Source organism: Hoplias malabaricus, chromosome X2 (genome assembly GCF_029633855.1).
Source record: "Hoplias malabaricus isolate fHopMal1 chromosome X2, fHopMal1.hap1, whole genome shotgun sequence".
NCBI lineage: Eukaryota > Metazoa > Chordata > Actinopteri > Characiformes > Erythrinidae > Hoplias > Hoplias malabaricus.
In genome coordinates this window covers 10,636,553-10,649,393 of record NC_089819.1, presented here as the reverse complement: position 1 = coordinate 10,649,393, position 12,841 = coordinate 10,636,553, and the positions used below count along the sequence as shown (strand labels likewise).

General features: G+C 41.6%; 1 protein-coding gene across 2 annotated transcripts in view; it reads left to right on the top strand.

The window, feature by feature from the left end:
• LOC136677444 (semaphorin-4C-like) overlaps positions 1-12,841 on the top strand; it is an 83,230-nt gene that overhangs the window by 48,457 nt on the left and 21,932 nt on the right. For both annotated transcript variants that reach the window (XM_066654967.1, XM_066654968.1), the window contains 3 exons: positions 9,032-9,186; positions 11,335-11,397; positions 11,874-11,972. In XM_066654967.1, coding sequence (XP_066511064.1) covers positions 9,032-9,186; positions 11,335-11,397; positions 11,874-11,972 — 317 coding nt within the window. The remainder of the gene's footprint in view (positions 1-9,031; positions 9,187-11,334; positions 11,398-11,873; positions 11,973-12,841) is intronic.

The window sequence follows — 12,841 nt, the reverse complement described above, 5'->3', positions numbered from 1 at the left end:
TAATGGAGAGAGTGTTGGGGGTTAGAGAAACAAGAGTGAAGAGGGGTAGTATAAGGAGAGAGAGAGAGAGAGAGAGAGGTTATATCAAGTGTAATGGAAAAGGAAAGACAATTTTTAAAGGCTAGCAAAAAATGGGCACAAACTCAGAAGGCTGGTATGAGTTTACAGTCAAAACGTGCTGAAGATGGCAGAGAGAGAGAGAGAGAGAGAGAGTGGTTGTCTATTCCATCTCTCTAACCCCAAATTACTGTAATGAGTGGCTCTGTACAACAGGAAGAGTAGTCAGAATCACATACTATCAACCCATAACTCCTCTCTTTATCTGTCTCTCACCACAAACACATGTGCATTTACTCTCTGCTGGGATGGGCCATCATCGTATGCATATCATAGAAGACTATATACATCCTTACTTTTAGTCTAAAACAGTTTGGAAAATTTGAGGCACTGCTGTTGGCATTTTCACCAGGAAATTGTATAAAGAATTTTAGCAAAAATGTAGAAACATTGTGTGTGTGTGTGTGTGTGTGTGTGTGTGTGTGTGTGTGTGTGTCTCAGTGTTTCAGGATTTCAGTGTTTAGTTTGTCTCCGTTTGGCTTTGCTGAATCAAATCCTCTAGAGAGACTGTAGACACAAGCTTCATCAACCTGACCTTTTTAAAGGCCTTTATTGGTCAATGTGTCAGATTTGAGTAGTGACCCAGACACAGTAAATATTCTGAAACTTTCTGTTGTTTACCTCTAATATATATTTATATAATCCTCTGTTTAAGAAGAGTACACAATATGAACTTCATCATGATGGGTTAATAATGTCTCAGGAACATTACATGCAAACTGTCTCATGTTTGTTGGCGCAGAACATCTCAAAGTTCCTTTACAGAGGAACACAGAAAGGCCATTCAGTCGATTTAACTGAGGATACGACCAAAACAATCATAACTAGCCAATGTGTGGTCTGATCTCTCCTAGCCAGAGCTCATGTCCTTTATACTGTATTGCATTTAACAAATCAGGAGAGAGCACAAAACCTTGTCTGGTTCTGGTTTGTGTGCACAGGGTTATTTACTCAGTTTCCATAACAACAGAGAAACGACCACACGGTGAGCAGAGCCATGTGGCATTCTGCAATAAGTTGATGCGAAGGCCGTTTTTCAATATGTTCGTGTGCGTTCTTACATTTGTTTGTTCTTGCTTCTTCCATTGCTGAAGTTTAGTTTCAATACTCAGGAACACAAATGCCAAGAACAGTTTAAATACACGGATGCTGTTCTAGATCCTTCTCCCAGTGTCCACGTGGGTTTCCTCCGGGTGCTCTGGTTTCCTCCCACAGTCCAAAAACACATGTCTGTAGGTGGATTGGCGACTCAAAATTGTCCGTAGGTGTGAGTGTGTGAGTGAATGTTTGTGTGTTGCCCTGTGAAGGACTGGCTCCAGGGTGTATTCCCGCCTTGCGCCCAATGATTCCAGGTAGGCTCTGGACCCACCATGACCCTGAACTGGATAAGCGGTTACAGATAATGAATGAATGAATGAATGACTTACCCACAAGGGAGAGATGACTTCTCAAGAACGCTATTCAAGAGAACAAAAGTCTATTCTTTGTGTTCTTGGTTTTGAGAAACAGTCACACTGCGGGTGGAAGAATACCGTTAGCCGAGAACTATGATTCACAAGAACACACTACAAAAATGTATTAATGCTGTTAAAAATTTGTGCCCTTGAAACACGTTATTAATTCATTTGGAGGTTTAAACTTAAAGCCCCTACTAAACCAGAAGTTTAGTCTAAGTTCAGAGCTGTTTTGTCTGGCTCTTTTTTCCAGAGTCTGGACATTTTTAAACACTCGCTGATTTACAGACCGAGCTTCTGAGTGGATTTTGCTCTTTTCAGCGCTCATGTCTGGCTCCTGAGTCGTGTGGATTGTATTTGTGTGTGAATCAGCTGGGTTTCTGACTCTGGCTTTACTTTTTTATTTCATGAACCTGATCCCCACCCCCGACCCGCCACTCTCAAAGAGCAGAAAGGTTTTTCTGTTTAAAAAAGCCAAGGCACTTTTATGAAAAGGTCACGGCCCTAGCAAGCTGTGAGCCTCCCTCCGGTTCTGCCAAACACAGACTACTTTCAACATCACATCACATCTCTCCCTCTCTCTCTCTCTCTCTCTCTCTCTCTCTCTCTCTCTCTCCCTCTTTCTGTTTCTCTATATGTCTCTCTCTATCCCTCGCCCTGTCTTTCTATCTCTCTCACTCTGTCTATCAGGCTCTCTAGCTCTCTCTTTATTTCTGTACATCTCTTTATCTGGCTTTCTATCTGTTTTCTCTATGCCTGTCTCTTGTCTTTCTGTCATCTCTCTCTCTCTCTCTCTCTCTCTCTCTTTCTCTGTGCTTTGTTCTTTTTCTCTCATCTCACACCCTGTCTTTTATTTTTCATTGTGATACTGCCTTTCATTTTCTCCCCTTCATTTTCTCCCTCTATCATGTGGTTCAGTTTTTGTTGGTTGCCCTGTTTGTCCACGTCGTTGCAGTAATCTACTTTGAAGCTTTTTATACTCTCTCTCTCTCTCTCTCTGTCTCTCTCTCTCTCTCTCTCTCTCTCTCTCTCTCTCTCTGTCTCTCTCTCTCTCTCTCTCTCTCTCTCTCTCTGTCTCTCTCTCTCTCTGTCTCTCTCTCTCTCTCTCTGTCTCTCTCTCTCTCTCTCTCTCTCTCTCCCCCTCTCTCCCTCTCCCCCTCCCCCTCCCCCTTTTCATTGCCCTAACAGCCCACCACTCCCTTTGCTAATCTGCAACAATTACACCACTTCCTGTGTCCCTATTTTATTTTTTTTGCCCCTGCTCTCACGCTCTGTGTGTGTGTGTGTGTGTGTGTGTGTGTGTGTGTGTGTGTGTGTGTGTTTAAAATTCTCTCCTCATGTTCTGCTGTCGTGCTATCTTGTTCAACTCCATTTGTCCAGACTAATAAGATTTAACTTTCCAAAACCAGGAGGCACAAAGTAAACATTTACACACGTCATGATTTAATATCTGATTTCTGTATTATTCAACAGCAGTGGGTAAAGGCAAATTAACCCTTAGTCTTTTCTTTACCTGCATTGTGTAGATGTCTGGGGTGTGATTTTCTTATTGTCTTTTCCAGGGTTGTGTTTTATAGCTAACAAAGCTTGCTTCAGCTTTATAAGTCAAAACAATAGGAGCTAGAAAACTGAGCTTTACATGTCTGCATTGAAAAATGCATCAATAAAAGCCTTTATTGCAAACCTTGTATAAAACTGCAACAGTTTTCAGCCCACTCCGGCGCGCAAACTGCGGTGATGCTGAAAATTGTTGACGATGAAAGGAGACCTTGACATTCACTTTTATTTGTTTAAGGTGGGAAAAAATGCCATGATGATGCAAGAACATCAGGGAACTAGAGGGTCTGTCTTCCAAATGCGAACCCCTCCTGGTGTTCGCCCGCCTGTTTATACCAACCTCATCCTCTGTCTTCGTTAATTACTACACATGTGCCTCTCCTTTCTCTCTGTCTTTTTGTCTTTTTTCTCTGTCTCTATGTAGCTGCTTCAAAGCACTTTAAATAGGCCTTTAATAGCAGTGTGTGTGTGTGTGTATGTGTGTGTGTGTGTGTGTTGTGGTTAGCTGCTATAAGCAGTGCTCCTTTGTATTTATAGCAGCGACAGGGTTCGGACGGCAGCCATGGAGGAACATCAGAGAGTAGAAAGGCTGGCCCATTCTGACCCATACTTAACACAAGCCCATACACACACACACACACACACACACACACACAGAACCGCCCAGAACTGCTTTACTTGACTCTCCAAAGGTCTGTTTCAGTTTAAAGCAACACTTGACCCAGAAACCCCAACATGGTCAAAGCTAATGTGGGCTTGTTCTATCCTCTATATGTACTTACATTATGCTATTACATTATGATATACTACTATGTTATGAAATGCTACACAAAGTTATGTTTGTGGAATGTTAACATGGTCCATTGCAGGCTAAACACACTTGGAGGAGAATACAAGTTACTAATTCTATTGGCAGTACATTTTAGTTGGGCTTACATGGGTTGCTTTTAGTTAGACCCAGGTGGGCTGCTTATATGTTGGCAGTCCTACAATTTTATATATCACCCACATAGGCCCATAATGGGTTGTCTTAATTTACATAGATTCTGTGTTTTCAGGTGGGCTGTCCAGATGAGCTCTTTATTTAACCCACCCGGATCCAATCACTGACCCTGGGGGCAACCTTAAGTGGGGCCAACATTTAACCCATGGACACAACCCATTGTTGGTAGCGGGCAGGGGTGCCCATATGGGCTCCACATGGCTGTGTTGCCTGGGATGGTCCTCACTCACACTCATGCTAGCATGAGGATATGTGATAGAATTAGTGGTTAGTTTCTCCACCAAGCATGTTGAGCTGTAGGAAACACATGATAAAGCTCCCAGATTTGTGAGCATAGTATGATAAAAAGAGACCAAGCAAGCATGTGGTATAATAATGAAATAGCAAAAATAAGAATTAAAAGAGGAGGTGGATGGAGGGGGTTGGTTTCCTACCCTCCTCTAAAACTTACATAGTGCAGTTTCTGTAGTGCTGGGCCTGCCAACAACAGAGGTTCTGTTCAGTGTTACAACTTTGAAAAGCATCACATTTATATTGAAGTTGTAATTTTAGGAAAAATTACTGGCTAGTGCTACTTTAAGTGTGATTATAGGTTAGCATTTCAAACCATTGGTTTTAATATAGGACCATTGAAACTGATGACCCATGACGAAGGCCTTGAAATGTACACCAAGTAAGTAGTCAAGGTCATGTTTCTAAGATAAGCAGAGCAATTTTAATCTTTTGCTCATTACTTTAGCTAGCGTTACTAGCATTGTTATATAAACGTATTTCACCGCTTACTTTAAGCTAGAAAATGGTGAGTCTGTGAAGAGTTATTTATCAAAAGATTCACAAAACGTTGCTCTAAACAGTTCTACTCCATTAAATATCTTAGAGTGTTAATAAATGCATGGAGCTGTGTTAGCTTCCATAACAAAGCTACGTTAGCTTCACAGCTCCAGTGCTGTCAAAGAAGAAAACTGTCTTGGCTGATACAAGACGTTTACAGTAAATAGGGGAAAAGTGGGGAAATTGTGTCAGAGTCCGACAAACTCTGGCTTTAAGGAACAGGAAGAGGGGCCTTCCTCCTCCTCCTCCTCTTCCTCTTCCTCTGCTGAGGTAGCTGGGCTCACCTCTCTGTAATCCCTCAGCTGGCCCACATCTGTTTTCCGTTCATCCGCTCAGCCTATTTTTAACTCTCCTTCTTCTCCCCCTCCCTCCCCCTCCCCCTCGTCTCTTCTCCTCTTTTCCCTCCTCTCTCCGAGGAGGATGGATGGCTTTTTTTGTCCTCTCTCTCTCTCCCTCCATTAGTAAGTTTAGAGTCTTCAGCAATGATCACCCCACTCTAACTACTTTCACCTCTTTCTCTCCGTCTGTCTTTCATCATCGCATTTCTTCAGCTACAAACTGAAGAGTGCTGGAGGCCATCTCCGTCGAGATCCAGTCTGGGTGAATCCACACTTTTTCACAATAAACGAAGGAAAAACGGAAAGAATAATGCAATGTTGCACACAGGGCTTTGGAGTGCACTCCTGAGTGCACTGGTGAGGGTGGTCGCATCTCAGAACGACCTGAAATGTAATTCAAACACATGTTGGGCTTCATAACCACCAGCAGACTGTTACTTTTGCAGAATACAGTGACAGCTTTAGTGTTTATTGAGGACAAGCTGATTAGTCTACCACCATACTTACACACCTCTTTAATGTGACAAATGACTTTGCATTACAATAAGCATGTTGAACATAGCAGTGCGCTATATGCACTGTTAGACTCAACCATAACAATGTATCATTCACACTGTAACCAATGCTGCATGACTGTGGCCAAATATTGTCTCCTTTTGCTGCAGCAATGGCTTCCTGTACATTACCAGTCTTCTAATCCAGGCCTTGGATTCAGGTTCCAGTCTGGGATTTCAAAATTGCCGCTAGTATGTAAACAAGAAACTGTATATTTGGGCTCTGGACACACCATGACCCTGAACCGTATAACAGACTGTTAATTAATTAATGAATTAATGTTCATTTGTTTGTTTGTTTGTTTCAAACAGTTCCTAGCACCTCCTAAATGTGCATGAACTATTTAATGTGGAACGCAATGTTAATGTTGGCAGCAGAATGTTATCGAGCACTGTTTAATGTAAAAGGAGTCTCAGAACTTTGTTCTCAATTTAATGTGGGAAGAAAAAGCACTTGAATATAATTATAGCACCATTTAAGGTGGAAAAGGCTTGTAATTCTCGTCTTGTTTGTCACCAGCACATTTCTGCAGCCTTGCGAGTGTTTACAAGAGTATAAACATCAATTTGTACATTAGCTTATTTTTCAGTCTTCATTCCCTGGGGTGTGGTGCTCAATCTCACCTCCCAATCCTGATTTAAACTTCCCTGGTTTCGAGGGTTTCCCTGGTTTCTGAACTCGGGAAGGGGAGGTGAGATTGGGCACCACACTGTGGCTCTGTCATTGTGCCATGTTTCCCCAACACAAAACAAACCCATGTTACGTGCTGGGCCGGAGACCAATGCTTCACAGCCTAATGCTAGGAGGCTTTATACATTCCTAGTTCCCACTCAGCATTGAGCTGGTCCAGATCGACCCATTTCATCGCCTGCGTTTCGGCTGTGATTATCCATATGGCATAAGGAGTAAATAAAGTTATTGGTACTTAAGATTAACTCACAAGTATACTTCCAGCTATATTAATGTTTAATTGAGTTTCATTTTGTTTCTGCATGGATCTGAAACTAAATATATGCTCATTCTGTCCAAACGTTTACAGACAAACCTTATATTTAAATGAACCCAGCTGCTTTAAGGTTCAGCAACTGTGGACACAGACGCCCACAATACCCAATGGCTAATACCCGAGTGGTATAAATCCCCCAGCACTGGACTGTGGAAGAGTGGCACTGTTTGGTGTGACAGTACTCCGTCCAGCACTTCTTGGAATGAGCTTAAGTGGATGCAGTGAACAAACTCCTTTTTAATAGCCTTCATTTCAGAAGAAACGTTGGATGGGCAGATGTGGCCGTATAGTGTATGTACAGTCATGAAACGTTTATGTCAGCATTGGCCAGATGAGGGTTTAAGCAGATGGTCTTTGATTAATTCAGACACGGAAACTTTGACAGCTTCTTTCCTTAAGCAGCTCTCATTGCCGGCTTGAAGTGGCTTGTGGTTGAAGTGGTAGATGTCATCTGCTGCCCCCTGGTGATTGGGTAGAGTCAATGAATCCTGACCGTGTGCTGCCATCTTCTTTGGATATCCATCCTTTGAATACCCAGCAGGGTAGATGTGTGTGTGTGTGTGTCTCCAGAGGCATCCAAGTTCGTGAGCAGGTACTCTGTGGTGTGTGTTTGTGAGTGTGTGTGTTGGGAAACACTGTCCTACCCAGCAGATGTGCAGATGTTCCTTTTCTTCCCCAAGGGTAGTATCTTTTCTCTCTTCTCTCTCTCTCTCTCTCTCTCTCTCTCTCTCTCTCTCTCTCTCTCTCTCTCTCTCTAGCTCTCTTAATAATCTCTGTGTGTGCTTGTGCTGTATTTCTTGCTGTGCCTTTTGTCTCTCACTTCAGTCTCTCTCTCTCTCTATCTCTCTCTCTCTCTCTCTCTCTCTCTCTCTCTCTCTCTCTCTCTAGCTCTCTTTTTGCTGACCTGTCTTATGTTGATACGCTCCTGTTCCCTGGGTAATAACTGCAGTCCCTTTTCAATTCTGTCTTTCTAGAATCTTCTCTCTCTCTCCCTCTCTCTGTTTCTCTCCAAGTCCCTCGAGGCATTTTTTTCCCTTCACTCTTTTTTCCCCCACCACTTTTCTCCTGTTTGGTGCTGTCTGTTTTTGCTGGGATCACATGATGTATATAAACCACTGTGGAAAAAAATCATTTTCTGCGGAGTGCTCAGATCGCTCCTGAGCATGAGTAGGATCTCTATTTTGCTGCAGCTTTAGTGTCTTTTAGCAGACCGTTTTCTGTTCATTTCAACTCTTGAACGGTGCACCAAGGCTCCAGAGAACACGGTCCCACTGATCCGAACGCTTGAGCATGGTGACCTTAGGCTCATGTGCAGCTGCTCCAGAGCATTCATTCTATGGATTATACAGACAGTATATGCACAGTTGAATGTCTGTGTCCATAGTAGGTAAACATTAAAGCAGATGAGTTCTCTAATTAGGAGTATTCCCAAATCTTACATAAGCAGTTCAGTTTAAGCCCATACTTCAGCAAAAATATTGCTTCTTTGGTGCAGTACATTTGCAAAAATAGACTAAAAGTCTTGAAAAATCACTTAAGTGCTAAGTAACTTTTAGAACTGCAGTGGAACATTTTAACACATCCATCAGCAGAGGACCTGATGTTTAATAACCCTCAAAATGTTAATGATTATCCTCAAACATCACAGAGGGACCAGTCACAGGTAAAAATAGAGTAGTGTCGTCCCTCATACCTGTGCAGAAGTGTCAGTAGCACTTGAAGTCACTCAGAAAGTACGAATATATTAACACCTCAGCTATCAACGCACCAAAAACTCTAGAAATACATGTTTTACTATGTGAAAGACCTCATTTAACAAGCTTTTGTAAGTCAGACTCGCACATTTTACGACAACATGAATTCACTCAGAAGTCACACTTTCACTTGCTTTTACACTGAATAACTCAATCATTGATTAGCGAGCTAGCACGCTCATTCCAAAACTCACTCACTCACTTTATTCAGTCACATTTAACATAACGTAACATAAAGTGGCACTAGGCAATTTCTGTCATACATGTGCTTGTATCATGGAGCACCCAAAATATTTGGACACCTTAAGCTTTGGTAAAATTTCTTTTCATTTGTGAGATATCCTTATCATGAGAATTAAAACATATATGCTAATGTTATATACTCTCTCTCTCTCTCTCTCTCTCTCTCTCTGTAGAGGTGATTGACAGCATGGCAAGGTTCCATATCCCTGGCGTTTGGAACTACACCATGTTAACTCTGTCTGAGCACGAGAGGGTTCTGTACGTCGGAGCCAGGGAGACACTCTTTGCACTGGACCCTAATGACATCAGCAGACAGCTGAGACCCCAGGTAAATACACATCACACACTACAGTAGGACAGGATTACCGTCTTCCAGTGATAGTCTACATAGTAAACATTAACCAGATAGACAGCACATTTCCAGAAAGGAAACTCTAAATATTCTTTCATAAAACAGTATACAAATATATCTAAACATTGAAAAACGAATCAGTAAGTAAGTAAGGAGACTGCTTTTTAAAGATTATTACAGCAACGTAAATACAAATGAGAAAAACATGCAATAAGCACAGATTGGGAACACATCCTGGAGGTGGCACCAGTCCTTCACAGGGCGACACACACTCACCTACGGACACTTTTGAGTCGCCAATCCACCTACCAACATGTGTTTTTGGACTGTGGGTGGAAACCGGAGCACCCGGAGGAAACAAATGCGGACAAGGGGAGAACACACCAAACTCCTCACAGTCACCAGGAGCAGGGCTCGAACCCACAACCTCCAGGTCCCTGGAGCTGTGTGACTAATGATAATAAATACCTGTCTGGGATTTACAATATTAATTGTAGTAAACATGAACATTTTTCTATGTTTTAAAAACAGGTATAAAACGCTAGTAAAAAAGACATTGAATATGTTTTATCTGCAGCTTTTTACAGTTATTAATATTTATTTACATCATAAATAACATTGTCACTGTCGAAAGAAAAATATCTTCAAAATTGTAATCTTATAGAGGGAAAAACCTTCATTTTCAGTGGAAGACATAAAAAAAAGGTCCATTCATCATGAAATATCCACACAATGTGAAGGACAGCTGCTATGTTCAAGTGACATAGTAAACAAAACATTTTAAAAAATGGAGCTATGTGTTTTTCTTTGGACAGCGACAACATATTTGTCCAGGTAGCACAAACCTTTTTTTTTCTTGTAGAGGTTTTTTTTCTCATGATATGTTTGTGGTTAATCTTATGTACTTCACTTCTTCTCATGAAGACTCAATCAATGAGGGAGCTCACTTGAATTTATCTACTTCCTATAGATGCAATAGAAAGCAAAAATAAATGTGAATGGACAATTTTCTATTGAGCTTTTCAGGACTTTGCCCATCTTTTCAGGACCTTACTCTGTAAGCGCTTATGCAGTTCTGGGTCGCGGTGGGTCTGGAGCCTACCCAAATTTATTGGACGCAAGGCAGGAGCACATCCTGGAGGGGGCATCAGTCCTTCACAGGGCGACACACACTCACACCTAGGGACAACTTTAAGTCGCCAATCCACCTACCTGTGTGTGTTTTTGGAGTGTAGGAGGAAACCAGAGCACCAGGAGGAAACCCACTTGGACACAGGGAGAACACACTAAACTCCTCACAGACAGTCACCTAGAGTGGGATTTGAACCCCCAACCCCAGGTCCCTGGAGCTGTGTGACATCAGTCAGTGAAGGGTTTGGTGTGTTTTCCCCCAGTGGTTTTCTCCCAGTGATGGACTAGTGTTCTGTCCAGAATGTGTTCTTCTTTTGCATCCAGTGATTCTCGGTACGTACCGGACCAAGATCACATGAATACAGATAAAATAGGAAAAATATTGAGATATATTGGTCAAACTATTAATAGCAATACCATTGCATGCAAATACAGAAGAGCACTACCCTCTGTCTGTCATACACATCACCTCACTCATTCAACTCTCATTCATTTTGCAGCTTTCCACTCGAAAAAGCAGCATTTGCCATTTTGTATTATTCAAATTGACCGGCATACAGAAATGACTGCGGAGCTTTTAGAGAGCTATTTGTAGTAATTTGCAGTTTCAAAGGTCAGCAGGCTAGGACACATTCTTAATGGACAGAGTGCTCCAGGCTACTTTTTAAAACACTATAGCTTTCTATTTCTCTTCATTTTAGTCTTTCACTCTGTCTTTCTCTTATTTAAAGACAGGAACATGAATGTTTAACTGTGTTGTAGTGATCAGTGTTATGAGCCCCGCACTGCTACAAATTAAAATGTTAGACATCTCTCCCCTCGTCCCCTTCTTTCCTTCTTTGTGTCTCTCTCTCTTTCTTTCCATAACTCATTTTTATTTCCTTCTCCTCCATTTTCTGTATCTGTCCTCTTCTAAAATTTCCTCTCTCCCTCACACTCTCTCTCTCTCTCTCTCTCTCCCTCTCTCCTCTCTCTCCCTCTCTCCTCTCTCAGATTGACTGGCCAGCCCCTGTGGAGAAGAAGAGAGAGTGTGCAGCGAAGGGGAAAAACAACCAGGTATCTGAGACCTTTTCACTTATAACTGCTTTCTGCTCTATAGGGCACTTAAATCTTCCTCTCTCTCTCTCTCTCTCTCTCTCTCTCTCTCTCTCTCTCTCTTCATTTCAGTTCAGCAGTTGTTTATTGGTGTGCATGCTACAGATCACATTTTGTCCACATTCTGTCCAAAGCAGATGAAGTACTAATAAATGAAATGTATTGAACATATTCAATAAGCATGAGACAAAGTGAGCATTTATTAATTATGAAAAAAACTCATTTTTTCCCCTTTCCCTGCCCTCTCTCTCCCCCACTCTTTTTCTTTTTGTCATCGTTCATTTCCGTGCTGATTTATTGTCATGAATGGTACAAATTGCCTTGTTTCTGAAGCAACAAAACATCATAGACTAAGAGCCACTGTAATAAAGTTATTAATCACAAGGGCAAGAAATGAAAAAACTAATGTTTAAAAATAATCTCTCTCTCCCTCACAGACGGAGTGCTTCAATTACATCCGTTTTCTGCAGAGTTATAATCGTACTCATTTGTATACGTGTGGCACGTATGCCTTCCAGCCCAAATGCACCTACATTGTAAGTGTCCTTTAAGACAACACATTGACTTTCTCTTCACTGTAACCATGGCACTCTCTCTCTCTTTCTCGCTCTCTCTCTCTCCTTTTCACTCACTCTCTCTCTCTCTGTCTGCCTCTCCCTATTGGTTTTACTCAATTCTTTCCTCAGTCTAGTGATTGTAAATTACCCCACCCCCACCCCCCGTTGGCCAGGACCCCCCTATAATCCCAGTGCTACAAGGCTAGGAGGTTGAAGACAGCAGATGCCTCTGAGTGCATTAACCCAAACATCAACCATAACATGACAATAACAATAACAATAAAAACAATAATGATAATCGTAATTATAATCATAATTATCTGTAATATCAACCTTCTGCTCCCTGGCTCTGTGCCAGCTCTATTTAAAAGAGATTTATTGTGCATGATCTTATTCATTTACAATGTTGGCACAGCATTTAAATCTGTTTATCTTACATCAGCCTATTAATCAGTCAGCACACACACAAACACAGGCAAAACACACACAGCCCACCACACTCATCACTCCTTCTTAAATATATAAACAGCTTTATTTCAGCTGCATTTAATTACCTACCTATATATTATTAATTCATTTCTCCCCAAACACTGCCACAATAGCTATCTATTTTTTCTCCGAAGTTTTCATCTTTCTTTTTCATGCACAAATTTATGCCCAAATTGTAGATTTCCTCTCTCTCTTTCCCTCTCTCTCTCTCTCTCTCTCTCTCTCTCTCTCTCTCTTTCTCTGTGTATGTGTGTGTGTGTGTATACCTTTCTGTGGCTGTCCCTTATCTCCCTCTGTCTTTATCTTTCTCTTCTTTATCTCTCTCTGTCTGTCTTTCTGAAATTCTGAATTTCTCTTCC